Source organism: Mesocricetus auratus, unplaced genomic scaffold (genome assembly GCF_017639785.1).
Source record: "Mesocricetus auratus isolate SY011 unplaced genomic scaffold, BCM_Maur_2.0 Super-Scaffold_100007, whole genome shotgun sequence".
Lineage (NCBI taxonomy): Eukaryota > Metazoa > Chordata > Mammalia > Rodentia > Cricetidae > Mesocricetus > Mesocricetus auratus.
This window is the reverse complement of record NW_024429191.1, coordinates 75,384,847-75,408,000: the sequence shown is the minus strand read 5'-3', so window position 1 is coordinate 75,408,000 and position 23,154 is coordinate 75,384,847. Positions and strand designations below refer to the sequence as shown.

At 54.2% G+C, this 23,154-nt stretch overlaps 1 protein-coding gene and 2 long non-coding RNA genes across 5 annotated transcripts in view; 1 reads left to right on the top strand and 2 right to left on the bottom strand.

The window, feature by feature from the left end:
- Positions 1-1,007: 1,007 nt before the first annotated feature.
- Positions 1,008-11,926, bottom strand: LOC121141482. Of its 2 annotated transcripts, none has more exons than XR_005878421.1 (3): positions 9,695-11,925; positions 3,202-3,338; positions 1,008-1,214 (listed from the first exon to the last, which is right to left on the bottom strand). It is a non-coding gene; the product is annotated as an uncharacterized LOC121141482 (long non-coding RNA). The 2 variants fall into 2 exon arrangements; XR_005878422.1 differs by lacking the exon at positions 1,008-1,214 and adding an exon at positions 2,306-2,654 and having other exon boundaries at positions 9,695-11,926.
- Positions 11,927-13,296: 1,370 nt separating this feature from the next.
- Positions 13,297-23,154, top strand: part of Srcin1 (SRC kinase signaling inhibitor 1) — a 63,661-nt gene continuing 53,803 nt past the window's right edge. Inside the window, 2 exon segments of the mRNA XM_021230559.2 lie at positions 13,297-13,544; positions 20,547-20,609. Coding sequence (XP_021086218.1) covers positions 13,421-13,544; positions 20,547-20,609 — 187 coding nt within the window. The 5' untranslated portion in view covers positions 13,297-13,420.
- LOC121141481 lies at positions 15,152-16,734 on the bottom strand. 2 transcript variants are annotated; one of them, XR_005878420.1, is made up of 2 exons: positions 16,592-16,734; positions 15,152-15,584 (listed from the first exon to the last, which is right to left on the bottom strand). It is a non-coding gene; the product is annotated as an uncharacterized LOC121141481 (long non-coding RNA). The 2 variants fall into 2 exon arrangements; XR_005878419.1 differs by having other exon boundaries at positions 15,152-15,533.

Genomic DNA, 23,154 nt, shown 5'->3' with positions numbered 1-23,154 from the left:
AGAGGAGCAAAGCTCGGGCTCACCTAGAGCCAGAGAGATGGCAACAAGAAAGTTGGGATGGGAGGCTGGAGAGACGGCTCGGTGGTTAAGAACTCTTGCTGCTCCTATAGAGGAGCTGGGTTTAGTTCCCAGCACCCACATGGTGGCTTACAAACATCTGCAACTCCAGTTCCTGGGAATCTGATACCCTCTTCTGATCTCCAGGGGCACCAGACACACATTTGCACATGCATGCATGAAGGTGAAACATTTATACATATAAAATTAATAATAATAACAATAGCTTTGAGTTTTCAAGGCAAAGTTTCTCTGGAACTCACTCTGTAGACAGGCTGGCCTTGAACTCACAGAATTTCACCTGCCTCTGCCTCTGGAGTGCTGAGATCAAAGGCGTGCGCCACCATGCCTGGAAAATAAATACATCTTGAAAAACAGGAAGAAAGAAAGAAGAAAGCTAAGTAGGGTTTTCAAGAGCCCAAGAGGGAATTTTAGCTAGAACTTGTTGGTGGGTGTTCCTGAGGAGAGGGGCGGGTTCGGGAAGAGCTTTCTGGAAGAAATGGAATCCGAGCTAGCCTCAGAGTGGGAGTCGGATATCCACAGGTGCAGAGGAAGGCAAAGATAACCTCACGCTGGGGAACAGTATGAGGCTATTGGGCAAAGGCCTGGACTATGAAGGGCAGGTACAGGATGTGTCCTCATGTTCTATGTTGCAATAGGCAATCAGAGATAAGGCAGCAAAATTAGGCCAGATCCTGTGGGCTGCCCTGAGATTACCCCACCCCATTCTGCTCACACTCCCTGTTGTTTAACCTGTGTTCTGGGCATTGTCTATAAAGCAGGACTCCTCAAACCTTCTTGGGTTCAGGGTTAATTTTCTTGAGTGCTTACAGAACACAGGGAGACACTATTTAGATTTACTGATTGATACTGTTTATCATGTATTTCTTTATTTTTGGTTTTTTGAGACAAAGTTTCTCTGTGTAGGCCTGGCTGTTCTGGAACTCACTCTGTAGACCAGGTTGACTTTGAATTCACAGAGACCTGCCTGCTTTCTGCCTCCTAAGTGCTGGGATTAAAGGCGTTTGCTGTCTGGCTTCCTTTTTCTTTTGAGACAAAATCTTGTTATACCGCCGTCCTCAGTCTTCCCGTCCCAACTTCTCCAATGCTGACATCCCCTGCTGTGGTCTTTTCTTGTATAAAAGGTATTATCAGAGCTGGGAGACAGTTCAGGACAGTGCAGTTATTACAAAACCATGAGGACCTGGGTTCAAATCCCCAATACTCATGTAAAAAGCCAGTGTGGCAGCTTGCACATCTGTAACCTCAGCTCAGTGGAATGTGCCAGAGGCAGAGACAAGAAGATCATTTGGGACTTGCTGGCCACCAGCCTTATCTCCAGGTTTGGGGAGGGCCCCTTCCCCAAGGGAATAGATAGAGTGATAGAACAAGCCTATGTCCTCTGGCGTTTGTGTATGCTCACAAGCATGTGCATACATACACACACATGTGCATACACCACACACGCATATACATATGTGTCTACACCACACACGCATATACATATGTGTCTACACCACACAGACACACAGACACACACAGGTGCATTCACCACATACATATGCATATACCATACACATTCATACACATGTGCATATATCACACACACATACACACACAGGTTCACCACACACATGTATATACCATACACACATGAACAAAAATTAAAAAGTAATAAATAGGGGTTGGAGAGATGGCTCAGTGGTTAAGAGCACTGACTGTTTTTCTAGAGGACCTGAGTTCAATTCCTGGCACCCACATGGCAGCTCACAACTGTCTACAGCTGTCTATAACTCCAGTTCCAGGGGATCTGACACCCTCACACAGACATGCATTCAGGCAAAATTCTTTTTTTTTAATGTTTATTATTATTGTATGCCTATGGATGTTTCGTCTCCCTGTATGTCCATGCGGTGCCCACTGAAGCCAGAGGAGGGCACTGGATGTCGCATCTCCTAGAACCGGAGTTATAGATGGTTGTGCGCTGCCATGTGGGTGCTGAGAATTGAACTCAGGTCCTCTGGAAGAGCAGCCAGTGCTCTTAGTCCCTGAGCCATCTCTCCAGTCCCCAGGCAAAATTCTAATGCACATCAAATAAATAAAATAATTTTTTAAAAAGTAAGAAATAAGCTGGGTGGTGGTGGAACACGCCTATAATCCCAGCACTTGGGAGGCAGAGGCTGGTGAATCTCTGTGAGTTTGAGACCAGCCTGGTCTACAGAGTGAGTTCCAGGACAGCCTCCAAAGCTGCACAGAGAAACCCTGTCTCGAAAAACAAACAAACAACAAACAAAAAAGGTAAAAAATAAAGGCTATTCCAAAGGTGGATGAATTATCGCATGTGCGAGGCACCAGGAAGCAGGAAGGGCGCAGAACTTCCATATACTCTTCTTGAATCACCCATTCTTCAGCAGCTGCCGCACGTCTAGCTATCCCGAAGCTTCCCAAATCCTGTCCTTCTGGGTTTTCATGGAGATGTCATGGCATAACCATGATTGCATGAAGGAAGCCAGCAGCAGGCTTGACATTCAGATCCTTCAGCATTCCTCCCTGCTGTGGGCCAGGAATCTTCCAGAATGAGGATGTCTTATGACCTGCTACTGGGCAAATGTAGGACAGAAAACAACTCTGTGTCTAATTGAAGGTGAAGAAGGTTAGAGTTGCTAGAAGCTACCATGGGGAAGGAAACCCTAGCTTGTATGGCCTGCCTTCAGGATGGAGGAATGAGGCAGAAACAAAGGCAAAACCAAGGACAAAACACACACACACACACACACACACACACACACACACACACACACACACAGAGAGAGAGAGAGAGAGAGAGAGAGAGAGAGAGAGAGAGAGAGAGAGAGAGTCACAAACAGTGCGTTTTCAAACACTTTGTGAAAGACAGGCTTGCTTTTTAAATTACCAAATGGTTGCATCATGCTTTTGGAAAATACAGCAAAAACAGCCACGTGCTTCAATATCAAATGGCTGCCCTGACTTTTCAAGGTTAGTCTCTGTTTCTGTCTACTTGTCAAACAGCAGCTATGCCAGTCCTGACCCACTGAGTGGCTGCAGAGGTCAGAAGGGCCTAGGCGTTTATTAGAGATGAGCACTCATGCCCTTTTGACTGAGAGGGTGAGAAACTGCCAGTACCTCAGGAGGCTGAGGGTCTCCAGATCCCTTCTGTAGACAGTAGGCGTGGAAGCCACCATGAGTGGAACGTGGGCATACGTGTGTGGATTATTCTGGAAGGCCTTATACTGCCAGGCCCCTAGCTGCCAGCACAGCACCTGGGAAAGGGACAGAGACTATGAGCAATGTGAAATTCCAGAGAACAGAGGTCTCAGCCTAGTGGTGATTAAAATAATCAGAAGTGGTTCGTTTGTTTTTCTGAGACAGGGTTTCTCTGTGTACCCTGACTGTCCTGGAACCAGTAGACCAGGCTGGCCTCGAACTCAGGGATCCACCAGCCTCTGACTCTGGATTTGCTGAGATTAAAGGCGCCACCGCCGGGTGGTGGTGGTGCACGCCTTTAATCCCAGCACTCAGGAGGCAGAGGCAGGCGGATCTCTGTGAGTTTGAGGCCGGGCTGGACCGACAGCCTCCAAAACAATACAGAGAAACCCTGTCTCGTAAAACCAAAAAAAAAAAAAAAAAAGGTGTGTGCCACCACTGCCTGACTGTTGGGTTTGCTTTTTCTTTTGCAGTGCTGGGAAAAGTACCCAGGTTCTTCCATGTGCTGGGCAAGCACTCAGTCTACAACACTCAGCCCTTTAAATTTTTTTTTTTTTTTGAAGAGGTAGGCATCATGGTGCACAGCTGTAATCCCAGCACTTGGGAGGAGAAGACAGGAAGGTCAAAACTTCAAGGCCACCCTCAGCTACATAGTGAATTTAAGGCTAGTTGGGGCTACATGAGACTGTCTCAACACTGCAAAGCAATTTTTTAAAAATTTATTTATTTGTGTGTGAGGTAGGTGTGTGAATGTGATGTGGTGTCTCTGTGTGTGTGGAAAGCAGGGGAAACTGCAGGAATTGGTTTTCTATTTCTACCTTGTCAGTTCTGGGTATTAAACTCAGGTCATCAGGGTTGGTGGTAAATGCCTTTACCCCCTGAGCCCCCAAAATTTTATTTTAAAACAGGGTCTTGGGCTGAAGAGATGGCTTAGTGGTAAAACTCATTCCCTGCTTTTGCAGAGGACCTGAGTTCAATTCCCAGCACCTACATGGTGGCTCACAACGGTCTGTAACTCCATTTCCAGGGGATCTAATACCCTCTGATGGCCTCTACCCAGATCAGACAAAACATACATGCAGACAAAACAGTCAGGTGTTGGTGACACATGTCTTTAGTCCCAGCACTTGGGAGGCAGAAGCATGTAGATCTCTGAATTTGAGGCTATCCTGATCTACAGAGCAAGTTCCAGGATAGCAAGGGCTACACAGGGAAACTCTGCTTCAAACAAACAAACAAACAAACAAACAAACAAACAAACAAACAAGTGAAGACAGTCTTGCTAAGTTGCCCTGGCTGACCACCAGCTCATAGCCCTGTTGCCTTAGCCTTTCAAGTGTCTGGGATTCCAAGTGTGTGTGCCACCAGGTCAGGCCAGAGAGCTTTTTAAAAAATTAAATTAAGCTGGGCATTGGTGGCGCACGCCTTTAATTCCAGCACTCGGGAGGCAGAGGCAGGCGGATCTCTGTGAGTTCGAGGCCAGCCTGGTCTACAGAGCGAGGTCCAGGACAGCCTCCAAAACAATACAGAGGAACCCTGTCTCGAAAAAACAAACAAAAAAATTAAATTAAGCTGGGTGGTAGTGGCACATGCCTTTAGTTCCAGCACTTGGGAGGCAGAGGCAGGCAGATCTCTGTGACTTTGAGGCCAGCCTGGTCTACAGAGTGAGTTCCAGGAAAGGCTCCAAAGCTACACAGAGAAACCCTGTCTCAAAAAACAAAACAAAACAAAACAAAAAAACCCCCAAAAACCAAAATCAAATTACATTAAAAACTTTTACAATGATTTTAGAGTTATTTTAATATTTTTACTTTATATGTGTGCATGTGGGCTTGAGTGTGTTTGTGCACCGTGTGCATGAAGGTGCCTGTGGAGACCAGAAGAGGACATCAGATCCCAAGGTACTGGAGTTCCAGGTGATTTCAAGAGACCATGCGGGATCTGGGAGTCCAACCCGGCTCCCTGCAGGAACAGCAAATGCTCTTAACATCTTAGCCGTCTCTCCAGCCCCCTTTTACTTACTGTATGTTTGTGAGTGTGTGTGTGTGTGTATGTGTGTGTGTATGCGCACCATAGCGCATGTTTGAGAAGCAGAGGACAACTTGTGGGAATCAGTTCTCTCCTACCAGGCGGGTCCTGGGGCTCAAACGCAGGTGGTCAGGTTTGGTGACAAGCCCCCTGACCTACTGAGTGGCCTCAAAGGCTGCCTTTGGAGCAAAATGACAAGGTTGAGGTGGGCCTGATGGCGGTGAAGATGGCATCAGGATAGCGGAACTGCAAGGCTGGGTTTCCCAGTGCAGATTGGTGCCTGTCACCTGCTCTGGAAGACCGCAGGTCCTGGAAGGGAGGCTTCCACTCCTGGGTAAAGGAGGAGACTTTGGGAGAGGCTGCATCACCACACAAAGCAGCATCCTGGGAGTTTTGAACCATCATCTGAGACTTCAGAGCAGGTGTTTGGTGCCCCTGGGCACTGGGGGAGGTTGTGACATGTGTGCACGAGCATTTGTTCCCAAAGCAGGTGAGAGAACTGTTGAAAGATGTGGACTCTGACTCCTGACCAATTCCTAGTTCCTTTTTTTTTTTAATTAAAAATTTTTTTGAGAGAGGTCTCATGTAGCCTTGAATTCACTATGTAGCCAAGGTGACCTTGAATTCCTGATATTCTTGCTTCTACCTCCTAAGGGCTGGGATGACAAGCATTTTCTACCACAGCCGACTATCCTTTCATTTTTTGAGGTGAAATTCACATAACAAAAAACCAGCCATGCTGAAGAGAACAACTGCCAGGGTCAGGGAGATAAAATAAAATAGAAAGGGCTGCAAAGGGCTTCCTGCTTTCAGGATCTGGACAAACCGTGCCTCCTTCCATCTTGTCCCTGGACACTTCTTTCACTCCAGAAGGAAGGCAGACCCTTGGGCCACTGCCCCACTTCTGCCTTCCGGTAGACAGACTTACAGGTGTCCCGCTGTGGACTGCCGTGTGTGGTGCCTGGCTTCTTCCCCGTAGCATGTTCCAGACTCAGCCAACTTCATTCCTTTTTAGGGTGGAACAGAGGTTCCGCTCCGTAGACATAGAACAACTTGTTTATCCACCTACCCACCTGAAGACAGGAGGACTCCAGGCTCTTGGATCAAGCAATCATTTGATGCAGAGGGAACTGTCACATCTTCATTCCCACCAGCAAGGGCCAAGAGGCTCATCTACCTTCATTATTAAACAAGAGATGACTATGACCTTGGAAGTCAAAGAGAGGGACACCAGGTGCTAGTATGACATCGGCCCCATTCCCTCACCCCACCATGTTGACCTTTAGGCCCCAGAAGATGCTGACTAGACTGAAGAAGAGTGTCTTTTCCTCACTCATTAAGTCATAAGGACCAGATGGTTAGATCTAGAACTCCAAGCCAAGCTAGTTGTAAACCTGCAGGAGCAGAGTTTGTGACCCACTTGGGCCCCTATCAGTTCAAAGTATGTCTTCTTCCTTCCTTCCTTTCTTCCTTCCTTCCTTCCTTCCTTCCTCTCTCTCTCTCTTTTGTTGTTTTTTGAGACAGGGTTTCTCTCTATAACAGTTCTTACTGTCCTAGAACTCTCTCTGTAGACCAGGCTGGTCTTGAACTCACAGAGATCCACCTGCCTCTGCTTCCCAAGTGCTGGGATTAAAAGTGCATGTGCTACCCACCACCACCTAGCTCTTTTTTTTTTTTTTAATTATTGGCAATGTGTTATTGTGTATTCTAGGCTGCCCTCAAACTAATTGCTTAGCTCAGGCTGACCTTAAACTCTTGGCTCATCATCCTCAGCCTCCTGAATAGGTGATATTACAAATTTACACTACCTCATGTCCAGCTCAAGGCAACTGAGGCACAGAGTGAGGGCAGAGAGCTGCATGTGTTTATGGACTGCAGCCATAAGACATGCCCCGTCCTCAGTGCTATCTAGGCCCCAGAGCCCCCTGAGAGGGTGAAGTGCTGGGAAGAGAGAACACCATCATCAGGCAGCATGGACCTGGTACACAGCGGGCTTTCAGGAGACCCGTGCCTGTCTCAGTGTGGAGGGTTAGAGGAGTTCAGGAAAGGGCAAGGAAGCTCAAGACAGCAGGAAACTTCCGTGGTGGTGTGGGGAAACCAGCAGGGATTCATGAGAGCTGGGAAGGCCTCTCAGACACTCCTCATGTGGGCCAGGCCCTGCCAGGACCTGCCTCTTTGGGCAAAGCTGGGAGAGCCAGGAGGCAGTCACCACCCAACCAGCCCTGCAAGTGTGCACTTGGGCCTGCAGCAGCCCCTCTTCTTGGGAACTTGCTAGAATGCACATCTCCTCAAAATTATTGGCTCTGAGGCTTGGGGGACAACGCCTTTCTTCCAACAAGCCCACCAAAGAGCTTTGCTTTTTTGTTAATGAGTGAGAAGCAGCCTCTCCCACAAGGCAATGGGGCAGGGAAGCTAGAGCCTGGGCCTCTGAGGATGCTGCCTACTCCACTGTGGGGGCTGGGAGGTTGAGTGATGGCTGAGGGTCTGTGAAGGGGGCGGGCCTCAGGGAACCCCTTCCACTTTTTCTCTCCGTTCTTCGCAAAGCAGTTTGATGTGCTAATGAAGGCATCAATTATTGAGCACCATTTGCATTCGTTACAATAACAAGCGAGGGGAGGGGGGCCTGGGGGAGTCAGGAGAGTCTTCTGAAATTTGCAGCCACTTACTGCTCTCCTGTGGAGTGGGAGTGAGGATGAAGACGGAGGAATGTGAGGAGGGTGGCATCAGCGTTTTAGGGTCCCAGACGCCATCCCGGGTGCGAGGCCGTGCCCCCTCCTCCTCAGCTGCTCTGCCTTGCCTTCCATCTCAAGGCATGGTCACTGCTTCGGGCTTTCTGGATGCCTCTGTGGGGCTCATGAAATGCTCTGGCCAGACCAACAGAGGGAGGGGCGGGCATTGTTAGGGAACCTCAAGCAGACGCTTCAAGGTGCAGATAGGATAGTTCAGGAGGTCAGCCTTGATTCCCTCATCACGCGCTTTACTGAGCTAATCCTTGGCGCTCCTGTGCTCCTTTTCGCCCAGATGTTTGTCCAGGTGTCAAATCTGCTGCTACAGTGTTTCAGCGAGGAGGAGGAAAGGGTGAGAATTCCCCACTCTAGGCTGCTCCTCAACTCTCCTTTCTGCGGCCCTCAGAGTGGGCCAGGGCCCTGGAGTATTTGGGAAGGACAGGAGGAGTGGTTGGGATCTGATTTCCCCACCCTCAAACATTCCAGCTGCCGGCTAAGAAGGAGCACTACCGGAGCCACAGGGGAGGGGGACCAGAGGGAAGAGAAGTTGAGGAATGAGAGGAGGCGGGGCAGCACCTGAGGCATCTCAGGTGGAGGCAGCTGGCACAAGGGTTGTGCCGGGCACCATGCCAGCATATAGAAGCCGTTCTGCTTGCTTCTGCTGGATAAGGAACACCCAGGCTGTGCAGGCCCTCATCAGCCGCCTCCTAGCAGCAGAAGCTCTCCTACAGAGGCCTCAAGAGATGTATCGTCCCTGAAGGGTGAGGGTCATGTTATTTGGGACCATGGGACATTTGTTTCTGTTTAGATTCTCTGTTTATTATCACAGGTTCATGGGGCCCCGGGGCTAGCTGTCCAAGTGTATGTGTATGAGTATACAGGGTCTTTGGAGAGAAGAGGGCATGTGTGTCAAATGCGTTCTCAGCTCTGAGATGATCAGAAATGTGAAGGATTTACCATTAAAATGTGACCTAGTGATAAAGCATGTGTCCAGAATGTGTGGGCTCAGCCGGGTGGCACATGCCTTTAATCTCAGCATTCAGGAGGCAGAGAGAGGCGGATGTATGTGAGCTCAAGGCTAGCCTGGTCTACAGACTGCGTTCCAGGATGACAGGCTCCCAAAAAAGAAGAAGAAGAAGAAGAAGAAGAAGAAGAAGAAGAAGAAGAAGAAGAAGAAGAAGAAGAAGAAGAAGAAGAAGGAAGAGAGAGAGAGAGAGAGAGAGAGACACGGGCGTTGGTGGCACACACCTTTAATCCCAGCACTTGGGAGGCAGAGGCAGGCGGATCTCTGTGAGTTTGAGGCCAGCCTGGTCTACAGAGCGAGTTCCAGGACAGCCTCCAAGACAATACAGAGAAACCCTGTCTCAAAAAAAAAAAAACCAGAGAGAGAGAGAGAGAGAGAGAGAGAGAGAGAGAGAGAGAGAGAGAGAGAGAACCAGAATGTGTGGGCTCTGGGTTCAATCCCAGCATGGAAAAAAAAAGTTAAGACAACAACAAAAGTGATCTACACAAGCCACGCCTGGTGATCCCAGCACTAGGGAAACTGAGGCAGGAAGACTGTAGATTGAAGGTCAGCCTGAACCATATAGCAAGATTGTTTAAAAAAATATAAGACAACAAAAACAAAACAGAGTCACAAAATGAAAAACTACTTGAACCTGATGATTTTGTCTTGCCATGGAGGGCTTCCTCCAGAGCTGTCTTTGGAGCTGTCTACGATTCCTAGGTGCCGATTCTACCACTTTTTCCCACGCAGTCTCGATCAGTGGCTTGTTGGCGAGTCCAGGAGTCAAGTGTTAAGTGAAGGAAAGAGGGCATAGTCAGAGAAACTCTGTCTCGAAAAAACCAACCAACAAGCAAAAAGAATAGGAGAAATATCTTTCCAATTGTCACCTCTGAGAGAATGCCCAGGTCCTCGGGGACTGAAAGAACCCCTGTCCTAACTCCCTGCATCATCTGCTGTCTGCTGTCTGGGTGTGAGTCATGGGGTGCCAGGGCTGGTCTCTGCTCTGGTGGCCACAGGTAAGATGAGTATAGTGGACATAGAAAAGAGGCTATTGGTCCTAGAGTCAGGCCAACCTGGGTCTCAATTTTACCTTGGAGGCTCTTGGATCGGGCTGTTGTCTTACTTCCTTGATTTCTTTCTATTTCGTTTTGTTTCTTGGGCAAGGTTTCATCATGCATCCCTGGCTAGCCTAGGACTCACTTAGGAAGACTGGACTGGCCTAAAATTTGTGTTGATCCTCCTGCCTTTACCTCCCAAATCTAGGATGACAAATGTGTGCCTTTATTTCTGAAACGTGGCTAATACGGCAGGATTAAATTAGAGACTATGGGTACAGTACCGGCTGATGCCCTTCCCCCTGGACACAGAATAGGGACAGGAAAACATTTTGTCCCTGGTGGGGAGGAGTTCTGGTTTGGGAAGACCCCAAAGGCAGGAGTCTTACTGAGCAACGTGATGGTCTGAAGAGAGGAGAGGTGTGTGCCAGGCTGAAGGTTTAATAGCTGTAGCCCCTCCCATGCACAGGGCCGCTGCCTCCTGGTGCCCATCTTGGGAAGGCAGCCAGGCAGGGAGCTGGAAGGGTGCCCAGTGAGTGCCCAGAGGCCAAAAGATGGGCACCATCCAGTTGGCAGAGGGAAACGCAGCTGGCCCAGGAGGGAATTCATGGTCTTAACTGCTGGGGTTGTGTGCCCAGACCGTGTGTCCAGGACACAGCTCTTGGCTGTCCTCCTGAGATGGCCAGCTGGAGCTGAGTCCCCGCCCACTGCCTTACCCTGTCACCTGAGTTAGTGGAACTGGAATCGATCTGTAAGGGGCCTTTGGGACCCTGTCCTTAGCTGGGCATGTGGCTGGCTCAGAGGCAGGCCTGGGGGCGGGCAGAAAAGCAAGGGAGCCCAGATTAAGGCTGGGACCGGGTAGATCAAGAAGTGGGGAAACCGGTTTGTCATCTGGGCCACTTGGGGTGGGGTCTCCTCTCCCGGGCTCTGTCGGCCAGCCATTCTGCCGGGTGGACTGCAGGGAAGAGATGTGGGCACTGGGTGGCCTTTTTGTGACCATCCGAACTGCCTTTGGGAATGCCAGGGGTAAATACAACGCACAGAGGGCTCGGCCCACCTGCCACTCTCGAAGAGAGGATTCCGAGAGGAGGAACTGACCCCAAAACCCGAGGGAAGGAAGGAGGGAGAAGCCTGAGCACCGAAGGTCAACGTGAGTCTGGGTCCAAGCTGGACATGGAAAAGTCTGCAGAATCACCAGGTAGGCCTATTAAGGTGAACTAGGGTGGGGCGCGCCGAGATAGAGCTTTGCAGGTTGCCGTGGAGGTGACAAAGGTGTCACCCGAAGAGGCGCGAGAAGACTATCTGGAGCGTCCTACTTTGGGGTCCACTTCAGAGGTGATCAGTGCCTCTTACTGGCTTGCAGTACCTGCTCGCGCCTGAGGTAGGGACGGGAAACCGAAGTAGGGGTTAGGAGGCTTCCAGCAGGGGGCATCAGAGAGCTGGGTCCCTGGCCGAGTGGAGTCTCGGGAAGGGGGAGGGGTAGAGGTGAGGGGGCGCGACCCAGGAATGGCACACTGGTATCTCGACTCTCCAGGTGTTGAGCGACTGTGGCGTTCAGAGGTCACCTTGGCTGAAGAGTGGTCCCCTTCTCTCGTCCTCTCCCCATCCTCTTGTCCTGCTCCGCCGCGCCCGGAGTGCTTTTCTGTCCCAAGGCGTGCTTGGAGACCCAAGGAGTCACCTCCCCAGGTGCCTCCTTCGAGGCCACTCCGGGGTCAATGCATTTGTTTCTACAGCGGCTGGAGGACCGCTTAGGGTACGGGAAGCAGGTGGAGTGGGGGGCGGAGCGTGAGCGCGCCCTGCACCCCAGTCCGGGCCGTGTGCTGCGGGATGCCGGCGTGCTGCTGGAGGGCGCGAGAAAGCGCAGTGCCCCTTCCCCTTCCCCGCTCCCCGCCACCCCCGGCGGCCCTTTGTACCATCCGGCCACACGCGCGTGCCCGCGTCGCGCGCGCTCCCGCCCGCAGTGACACACCCGCGCCGGCCGCACGCGCGCATTCGCGCGCACACACACACACACACAGACACACACACTCTCTCGCTCTCGCACACTCGGTGACACGCCCGCGCGCGCGCGCACCCACACGCCCGGCCGCCGGCGCCCTCCCAAGCTGGTCCACCCCGGCGGGGCCCGCGCCCCCGGCCCGCCCGCCTGGCACCGCGCCCCGGGGCTGGGGCCGAGCGAGGAGCCCGAGAGGCGGCGAGAGGGCGAGCGCCAGGCAGGCCGGCCCGGGGCCCCCGGCCCCCGCGCCCCCGCCCGATGGGGAACGCTCCGTCCCAAGGCATGTCCCTGTCTCTCTCCTCCCTAATGTGCCTCCATGCTTAAGTGGAAGGTATTTCTGTTTTCTTTGTGTGTTTTCCCCTCGGCCGGGGGCGGGGGCGGCGGCCGGGCCCGGGAGGCGGCGGCCGGCCGGGCTAGGGATGCTCCGGGCGCAGGTGTCGTGGGGGGCAGGGGACAGCTGTGCGCCGGGTTGGGGAGGACCAGGGCGGAGAGCGCTGGGAGTCTAGAGGGTCTAGAGCTTGCGAAGCTGGAGACTGGGCGAGGAGGGCCTCTTGGTGCCCGGGGGGGAGGGGACCTGGGGTTACAATGTAGGGGGAGGGGTGGGTGAAGGGGGGTGGCGAGGAGAATGGGGGAGGAGGGGAGAGGTCCATGCGAAGTGAGGCCAGGGATGTTGAGGTGGGGAGGGAACGGGATGAAGGGAAGAGCATCATCCCCGCCTCAGTTCAGAATGGGGTGCAGGCAGGCGCTGGGCTGGCAGTGCTGGACCCTTCGCGCCAGTCCCTCAGGGAAGCAAGGGACTGAGAGCGCTCTGGGTTTGGCTGTGTTGCCAGGATACAAGGCTGTATTCTACACCCCACCCCCCTGCACCTCGAGGCCCTAGCCCTAGAGACCTCCTAGCCTCCGCAGCAGTTGCAGAAACTGGGGACCTGCTCCCCGCTCGCCGGGCGAGTAGGGAGGGCCCTGTAGAGGGAGGGATTGAGGGAGGGGCTTCTGGATCTTAAACCCTCCCCCTGCAGAGGCAAGGGGCAAAGGAGGGCGCCCCCAGCTGGGGAGGGCGTCCGGGGTGATGAGGAGGTGGGGACGGCAGGGGGTTGGAAAAGTAGAGGGGCGGGGTTGGGGAGGGGACTCGTCGTGGCCCCCCCTCCTCTCCCACGCACCCCCCTGCTACGTCAGAAGCTCCTGGGCCAGCTCCGAGTCCTGTCGGAGGGGGCAGCAGGATGCTGGTGGCAGTAGAGGGGGCCGACCGGGTGCCTCCGCAGCTCAGCTGGCAGGGCCCGGTGGGGCGTGTGTGGCTGCTGGTGCGCGCCCCCCGGCCCCACGCCTCCCCATGCAGCCCTGGCAGTGCCTCCGGCGCTTTGCCCTAGCCTGGTGGGAGAGGACCGCGGAGGGTCGCGCCCGCTCTCCCAGGGAGGAGGTTGGACCGAGGGACCCTGGGGGCCGAGGGGAACCAGGTGAGCCGTGCGAGCAAGGAGGGCTGGACTGCTTTTTCCAGCCCCTCTCAGATACTGCCGGATCTGGGCCTCTTGTAGGCCCCAGCTTTGAGGGAAGTGGGGCCCCTGGTAGGGGCTTTTGGGCTGCAGTCCCTCAGAAGGCGTTTGGGATAAAGGTGGCAAGTGGAGAAACTAAGCAGATGTCAGATCTAGGGATCCAACTGTTCCTTTGGGTGGGGTTTGTGGCCCTTGTGATGGGGTATTAAGATACCTTCCTCTGCTCTGGTCATCTTGGTCTGGGTGACCTTGAGCCAACTGCTTAGCTGTCTAACTCTGTGCCTCAGTTTCTCCCCTTCCCTTCCCCGTCCCGGTGGTGGGTCTTAAAAACCGATGATGTATCTGATGGAGATTGTTACTGTAGGGACGTGAGGCTGTCTCTGGAGGCAGCTGGGATGGTGTTGGTTTCTAGCATGGCTGGTGTGTATTTCTAAGTGGAGGGAGGTTGTGGTTTATGGGCATGGGGGTCTGGTTGATTCTGACCTGTGTGTGGGTCACTCTGGGTAAGTGTCCAGGGTGGTACTCAGCCAGGAGTGTATTTGACAGGCTGAGAGTTGGAGTAGACACTCAGCCTGGTATAGAAGCAAGGGAGGGTGAGGGCTTTGGATATAGGGGAAGGAGGCCCCCCCCCAGGCTGCCTAGTACCCAGGCACCATTGACTGCAAGTGCAAAGGCTTTGCCCTGGCTCCCTGCCACTCTGCCTAGGGGACAAGAGGGTCTTTGTCCAGTGCTACCCCCAGTCCTGTATCCTTCCTTCCTTTCCTAGAGGGCTAGCTCTCAGCATGGTCCTAGCTCCTTGGGTCTCCCTTCTGGCTCCTACTCTGCAGATCTACCTAGAAGAAACAAATGTAGGCTCAGGCTGGGAGCTGGGAGAGGAGCCTCACTAAGGGCAGGGTCCCTAGAACAAACCCTCAGACACAGGCTCCCACCTCAGGCTTTTCCCCTGCCCTCTGCTCATCTTCCACTAGCACAGGAGGCCTGGGGGGCTCCCTGGCCTTACGTATATAGCCTCTTAAAGGTGAGTAGTGACCCACCAGGATGCATGTCCCCTCTGAGAGTGCCCCCCTTCCCCGTCCAGGGACCAACCCAAGTAAAGGGTTTAATTAGAACCATTGATTCCTTTTTGGCTGCGGGCATCGATCTGGATGGTGTGGTCAGAGCAGGGGATGGGGGAAGGGGTGGCACAGGCTCTGTCTGTCGAGTGCTAACCTTGGCATTCTTTGCCAAAACCCCAGCCCTGGAAGTGCTGAGCAGGGATAGGGCTGGGCTCTTTGGAGCTCCCCACCTCCACCCCAGATAGGTGTTAGAGAAGAGCAACCCAGCTGAGGGCTGACACTGCTGGGCTCTGTGTTCAGGCGAGGGGCGGGGTGGCTGGCGTGAATTTGACCTCTTTCAGTGAGCTGGGGCACCGACAGAAGAGTGAAGCAGGTGTGGTTGAGAAGGTCTGTGCTGTCACTGGCCACCTGGGGAAACAGTGGCCTGCAAGTGCCCAGGCAGGTCAGGGTCCAGGGGAAAGCCTAGGCTGGCCACCGAAACCTCTTTCGAGGAACTCCAAGCACTTATCTCTAAGCTCTGGCAAGGAGATTCATTTTCCTCCTTCATTTATGTTGCTCAGGCCCAGATAGGGCCAGGGACTGCCTAGATGCCCAGCTGGGCCAGGTCTGGCCCGGCTCCCTGACCTCATGGCCCCGGCCTGGACCTGAGGTGCTGAGGTTGAGGCTTCTGGCATCCTTGGCTCAGGTCCCTGGAGCTGGGGGCGCTGGGGATAAGTTGTGCCCTAGCCCGAGCCTGCTGTGGGTGGGCCAGAGCAGGTGCAGCTTCAATGAGGCACTCAGGGGCTCTTTGAAGACTCGGTAGCTGGCTTCCCAGGGCTTATTTGAGCAGAGATAATAAAAATCTGGCCGTCAGCGGGTTTGAGGGCTGCACTCGCTTCCCCTTCTTTCATTCCCAGCTCTGAAAAGAGGAGATGAAGGCTTTGGATTTGGCTGGGAAGCAGCTCCTGCCCTGAGGGAGAGAGGCAGGAGGGGGAAGGGAGGGTGGACTTCGTGGCAGCCAGTGATGGGGCAGAGGCATGGTCCCCGACCCCTGCTGACATTGTGGCACCTCCGTGGCAGGATTCCATACCCAGTACCTGGGCTCTACTGTGGTCCTGCAGGCCCCTGGGACCCCACAACATCCCTCTCTGCCCCTCTGTTCCCAAAGTCCCCTCTTGTCACCTCGGCCCCCACTCTGCTCCTCTCTGCCAGCCTCCCACTTTACTCCCACCTCCGTCTCCCTGCCCCCCTCCAGCTGCCAGTGTCCCTTCTCCTTCAGAGGTCCCCTTGGACTCTCTGGTGGCCCCTCCCCTCTGTCTGTCTGCTTTTCCCTAGCACTGATCCTGCTTTCTAGGACTGAGTGGAAGGTTGCTGCCGAGGGGTGCAGTCGCTGAACAGCCATAGCCGCAGCCTCCCTCAGCAGGGATGGGCCAGCTATTATGGGCTGTCAGGTGCCATCACTGTCAGAGTGCTGGCTGGAGGGGCTGCTGTGCATCTAAGAGCACGCTCAAGCCTGCTGGGGGGAGGGGGCGCTCGTGTGTGTGTGTGTGTGTGTGTGTGTGTGTGTGTGTGTGTGTGTGTGTGTGTTGGCTCCTCCCACTCCGCCTCAGGCACCTCACCTTGACATTGGGCTCTTCATACCCCTGCCTCACACACTTCAGTTATCTTCTGGCATTCACCTCCACAACAGACTTTTTTTTCCCCCAGCCCTTCTGGTCCCTGGTCCCTAATGGTACTTCTGTCACACAGCTGTCTCTTAACCCAAGCCCATCAGACTCCCTTCAGACTCCAGGGAGAAAAGTGGGATCCAGGAAGCTGCTGGGCACTATGCCAAGCGCTGACCACTTTCCCTGGTTAACCCCCGATGACCGATGACTATGAGAACGATACTAAGCCTGGAGCCCTGCACTAATCCTGTCTCAGGTCCAGATGTCTGTGTGACCTTGAGCAAGTCCCCTCCCTAGTCTCCTTTCTCACCTGAAATGAGGGGGCTGGCCTGGATGATCTCCAAGGTCTCTTCTGACATTCCTGCGATGTTGTGTCTCTCTTCTGGGTGATTTGCATATGCTTTGCATATATTAATAGTGCCTGCTTGCAGGGGGAAGGACACCACCCACATGGGGCACAGAGTCCCGCCTATCTTTCCAGCTCCCCTCACCCATTGGCTCAACTCCCAAGGCTCCGGCTTCTTAAGGGGTGGGAGCTAAGCATCAGGGAAGGTCGGTCCTCTGTTGTTAGGGGATCCTGTAGGAGTGGACAGTAGGGTGTTAGCTCATGTAGCCTGCAACATGCTAGGTGCTTGGTTTGGCGCATCAGGCCCCTCTGGCTTCAGATCAGGCCGCGTTGCACTTCCAGGCCAGTTGTGTCCTTTCCCTCTTACTCCAGACCAGGCTGCTGAACTCTGGGAATGGGAGCTCATAGTTAAGCCTCAGACATGGAGGCCAGGAGAGAAAGGGTTATTTCCTGCCTAGCCTTAGACTGAGAGAGAGAGAAAGAGAGAGGGGGGAGGGAGGAGAGACAGACAGACAGACAGAGAGATAGAGAGAGACAGAGAGAGAGGAGACCCCCCCCACATACACACACACGCACACGCACACACACAGAACCCCAGAGGTCCTGGTCCACTCATCCTGACCTTACAGTGTTTCTACTGGCCCTGCCTCCTTGCCACCCACACGTACTCCATGCCTTACACAGGGCAGAGACCTGGACCACAACCCTTAGTCCTTCGGTGGCTCCTTTCAAATGCATGTCCCCTGTTACCTGGGGCAAGGCTGGGATAAAGGCTGGTGGTCTAGAAGAGGTAGTATGAAACCTCTTGTCACGGATGGCAGCTTCTGAAGGAGGGGACAAGAATGAAGACCATCGGCAAGGACGAGCAGAAGACATGAAGCAAGGGAGAGCAGGGGTAGACTTAGTTTTAGGAAGCACTGACCCTGAGGGCAAAATTAGTTTCTACTCATGGAATAATGAAGGCTACATGAGATACCAGATGAAAAGGTCTAGCACCGTGCCTGGCTTGTGGTTAGCAAACGGGGGCTCTAGGGAGGGGCAGAGACTGCCAGCCCCAGGCTGGCCTGGGAGGGGACTTGGTTGGACAATTCCTAGAAGAGCTAACTCTTCCTGTATTTGGGTAGCTTCATCGGCCACTCTTGCCGTGTGCAAACTGGGAGTAGGGCCAACTGCCAGGACACCCTGCCCTGGTCCTCAGTGCTGGCAGGGTGTGGAGGCAGCAAGTCTGCTCTGCTCCCCTCTCCTTGTCCCAGTATAGGACAGCTTGGGAGGAAACAAGCCCACGCTGCAGCAGGGGGAATGGAGATCGGATAGAGAAACACTTTCCAGTGTACGAGGGTGGGTCAGCCGTATGGGTGTAAAAGCTAGTGTACCAGCTAGGACAGGGGACTGATCAGCATGGCACCCTCTTCCTGAAGCCAACTCTTGTGTGTGACCGAGGGCTCCAAATTTGTGGAACACAGGAAGCAACAAGGAGTCCTTTTTGTTCCCTAAATAACAAGCTTAGACTGGTGTCTCCACCGTTGCTGTTTGACTTTGGCAACTTTGTTGCCCTCTCTGGTCCTCAGTGCCCTTGATATGAGTAAAGAAGTTGGAAATAGGGGGTTTAAACTCTCCGTCAGTTGTTTAAGGTTTTCCCCACCTCCTGAGATAAGAAATGGCGTTGTCACATGAAGGGTAGGAGGAATACTTCCCAGCTTCAGCTGAGCCAGAAGAAATGGCTCAAGGCCAAGACATTTGAGCGCACACAGATGCACATACTGGGGGCTTACAGACAGCGACTTCTCACTCTCTGAGACATACCTTGCCTGCATCGCCCCTGCTGGCCCTGAAAACTCCATTCTATTGGGGAACCATAATCCAGCCCTGGTTTTCCTTCTTGCTGCGGGTCCAGCAGGTGGCTGGCCTTCAGCTAAGGCTGACAGGTTTTCTGAGACCGCCCTCAGCAGGCTCGGCTATTTGCAAAGCCTGGTATGGAATGCCCCAAGCCAGAAGAGAAGTTGTGTTGGGTCTCATAGCTGGGGCTGCTAGAACTCAACAAGTTTTAGACTCGGTGGCAGTGAGGCCCCAGCCAGACGTGTTTGTACACAGCCCAGGAGAGGGTGACATATCCTTCTCCTATGTTCCCCTGGTTCAGTCTCCTGATAATTGCTGAGGGTTGGGGGTCCCTGCAACTTCACTGAGGAGAATTAAGCTCCCAGCTCCCCAAGGTGTCCAGGGCTCATAACAGCCCTTGGCAGACATAGACCCTCACTACCAACCCCATTCCTGGTTCTCAGGAGCCTAGGACTCCTGGTGTGTTGGACAGGGAGGGGCCTTTGAGAGGCTCCCCTGCTGCTAGATCGTCAGGAGGGCCAGGAAAGGGGCTCCTAGAGGGTTAAAGTCCCTGCAGTGAAAGCTTAGGGAACCCTAACCCTACCCTGAGCCTGATGTCCTTTCTGTCATCCACCTGACAGTCGAGGGTCAGTCACCTGCTTCCTGTCTCTAGGGTGAGGCAGGAAGACTGTGAAAAACATAACTCCTGGAGCATGTGATGGACAATGGTTAGACTTCAGGGAGGACTTCCCAAACACTGATGCAAGGGGAAGCAGCTCTGGGGACATTCACTGGGGACATAGCTTCCCTTCCCTGTACCTTGAAGTCTTCATGGTGGCTGTCTGGGAGACTCCGGATTCAGTGAGAGAATCCAGGCAGCGGCGGCAAAGGTGCTTCGAGAAACCTCCTGAGACCCAGCGCTTCCCTGACCCAGAGGGCGGGGCCCTGGGAGGTGGTGAGAGGGGGTGCAAGCAGGATTGTACTTCCCGCACCTGGGAAGGTGGGTCAGAGTTCAAGGTTCACTCACACCATCTGAAAAAACAAAAAGAATGGGGAGGTGGTATATCGAGTCTGTCTTTCTAACCCTAGCCAGTCTGCCCCTCACCACCCACCATCCCGGGCACCCTGGGGTGTTGGATTGCTGGTGCATTCTTGCTTTCTTTCTCAGTAGTCTGCCCACATCTGGGTACCGCAGCTGTTTCTCCCCGGGGTGTCCGTGCGTCGGTAATCGGTGGGAAAATTGGAACGGGGAGATTGGCAGGGGGCTCAGAGAGTGCGTGTTGTGAGTGTGGATGTGCCCGGGCTAGCCAAGTGAGGGCTGTGCCCAGATGCCCTGTCTCCAGGCAGGAAGGGGCTCTGTACCTCAGGTCCCATGGCAAAAAAGAGGTGGTTTCTGTCAGCACGGGGCCGGATAGATTTGGGAAGAACTTCCACTTAGGGCAAGAAAGGTATGAGGGAAGCTGTGGGGACCCTGCTATGAGTAGGAGCCAGCAAAAGGGCCTCTGGCAGGTATACAAGTATAGGAACATCGCTCCTCACCACCGGACGGCCAGTCAGATGTGAGCACCTGTAGCGTAATCTCTGTAGGAGGCCACAGGACATTCACCACGGCTGGGGATGGGGCTGAGGATGACAGATTGAGGGGAGGCTCTCTGGAGCTGGGGGAAGGGTGGTGAACAGTGAGGCTGACCCTCTGACCTTGACCCCAAATAAGAGACCCAGACAGGGGGAGCTGTTCAGGGCCCATGGGTGCTGCATTTGGGCTCTTAAATGGTCACCCAAGCCAAGTGTCTGCTTCCTGTTCCCAGAAAGAGGGCCAGGGCCTTCTTTCTGACTAGGGATCCCAACTCTGGGGACCCCCTGTTTTCCTTGTTGTTGCTGTCTGTCCTCCTGTCTGTCCCCAAGTGATGTCTTTGTCCTTTTATTCCCTGACCTTCCTCCAGTCCCTGGTCTCTTCCCCAGGGGACCCCTCCCACCCCGGTGACCTGGGAAGGGACAGCTCCTAAAGCCCTGCCTTGCTGCTCCCCGCCCCCTGGCCCAGCCCTCCTGCTCCTAGCTCATTCAGCTCATTCATTGGTTTCCTCCTTTCCTGTCCCTTACCCAGGGCTCCAGCGAGCGGCGGGAGGGAAGCCTGCAGGACTCTGTTCCCTCTGTTTAAAGTCTCCAGGTTAGTAAGCCAGGAGGGAGCCCGTCATGGCCGACTAGTTAGCACTGTCCCCTGCCTGCCAAGGGTCACAATGGGCCACCGGGAGGGCCGTCCCCAGGGGGCCAGGAGAATGTCAGGGGGAGGGGACGGCAGAGTCTCATGTGGGGAGGGCGTCTTGCCTGGCAAATATGTGTCTGTGTGCACGTGTGCATGTGAGTGTGCCTGTGCGAGCACCCAGGCATGTACGTAGGCGTGTGTCTGTGTGGGCTGGGCATGGGCTAGTGGTAGGCCACCTCTGCCAAGAGGTGAGGCCCCAGGGTCTCTGCTGCGGGAGGTGGTGTGGGAGCTGGGTCAGGTGACCTCAGGGCTTGGTTCTTAGTTGCCTTATTCCTCAGTATCCGCTTCACTCTGGAGAGTCCCTGAGCCGGCACAGGAGGGAGACCCAGCAAGGCCACACCTTGCCACCCTGCCTGGCCAGTGCTGCCTCAGGGAGCAGGGTTGAAGGGTGGGGTGCACAGCATCCCTGGGCAGGCGCCTTGTAATGTCTAGCCCTCAGCGGTGGCATCAGTCCACTCTAACGACATGGTATCTTATCCGATGACATCTTATTGGCTTGGCCTGCTAATGCTGGAAACCCCTTTGTACCATACTGTCCATCCCTGTAGAGTGTCCTGAGACCCATGCTGTCACCCCACCAAGCAAACTGTGACTCACACTCCAATTCCCTGGAGGCTGGGAGCAGTATTATTAGGCCACCGCTAAGGCCTTTTGGAATCGGACTAGGACAACCCTTCACCCTCCTTCTGGGCTGAGGACTAGCAGCCCAGGGCACTGAGAGTCAGGGTGGCCTGTGTTCAAATCCGCATTGAAGCCATGGCAGCTATGAAGCCTAGGATGAACCCCTTTCCCTCTCAGAGCCTCATTGCTCTGCCTATGGGTCAGGGTGACAATCCACAGGGGACAGGCTGTGAAGAAGGGAGTGCTGTGCAGTAGGGGTCCGGCCTGAGTAGGGTGCTCTGAAGGTAGTTTCTCTTCCTGCCTCCTGCCTAAGGCTGGGCTGGCTATGTCTAGGTGGGCTGTGTGGTACTGCCCACCTACTCCAGGGGTGAGGGGCTGCAGAGCCCATCCCGGCAGTGACTCTGTGTCCCCTGCCCTCCCTTGATCCCCAATCCAGGCGGGCATGGAGGGAGAGGCAGCCCTCCTCACTGCTGTGGCTGCCGCTGCCTTGATGGCTTTTTAATAACTTTGCTCTGAGACAATCTGTGGAGCGCTCGCTCGTTTGTCTGCCTCTTAATTAAAATTACCGTTTTCCTAAAAGAGCAGCCATGCTCCTGCCCTCCCCAGCCTCTGTGCTCCTACCCGAGAAGGTGGGGAGGAGCCAGCACTCCCTCCCAAGCAGGCGCGGTCCTCCCTAGGCCCCCGACAGATCTTAGGGGGTCTGTGGGAGGAGGCCTGCTCTAGCAGAGGGCTGATACCTTCTTTGGCCTAGCTGCTTCTGGAATTCCTCCAGTGACGGGGTGCTCACTACCTCCTGAGACTTCCTGCCATTCGTAGAAAGGTGTGGCAGCCCCGTCTTGCCTTGTTCTGAGTGGAAGATGTGGATGGGTTTTAGAATGGATGTGGGCAGGGTTAGATTGCTGTGGGGGTGGGATCCAGGGCATCCCTAGGCTCAGTCCCTATGTCACTGCCGTTCCCCGGTCTCTGAGAACAAGCAGTTGAACGTGGGGTGCAGTTACAGCGTGGCTGGTGTGATGATACCCTTAGTTTCCGGTGATGGTGTTTTTGGGGACACTGTGAGAGGTGTGAAGGCTTAGGTCTTTGTAATGATAGTTCCATAGTTCACTTCCTCCTCTGCTGTCCCCAGGGTGGTGCTGAAGATGCTGTCTTTTGTGGGGGACAAGGCAGATACGACAGGAAATCATGTAACATGTCCAGCGTCAGACAGATTACCCTAGACTCCAACCCTGCCTCCTCTCACTGTCCTGCCTTCCTCCCAAAGTCTGTCTTGCGTCTAGCCTCAATCCCTCATGTTGTCTGGGCAGTAGGAGAGCTGCCTGTTCACTTTCTGCAAGAGGCATTCCTCGTTAGTCCTGGGTCCTGAGAACCAACGGTGAGGTTTGTCTCGCTTCGGCCTCATTCCTCTGCCGCATCTTCACTGTGTCCCGATGGAGGTGTACCCAGCTCCAGCAGGCCTGGCTTTCTGTTCTCTGCACCGGGTCTGGGTCTTCTGTGGCTCCTCTTCTGGCTGTAGCTGGTGTATATATATATGGTCATGGAGTCCGTCAAGTCAGCACACACCTGTTGTGTGCCCGGCAGTGTGGAGGTGCCAGGACATATGAGACGGTTCGGCAGGATATGTGAGGGCTCCTTCTGTGACCCCCCTCCCTTCTCTCCCCTTTCCCCCTGTCACCTGTGGGGAGGTGAGGGCCCTTCTCCAGAGCCCCCCTCCCCCTCTGCTTCTGTTCTCTCCCAGCAGCCCGTGATGGCAGAGTGGTGACAGGTGCCGAGCCGCAGAGATGACAGTGCTGCTCATTCCCCCATAATTACCGTCTGATGAGACGCCAGA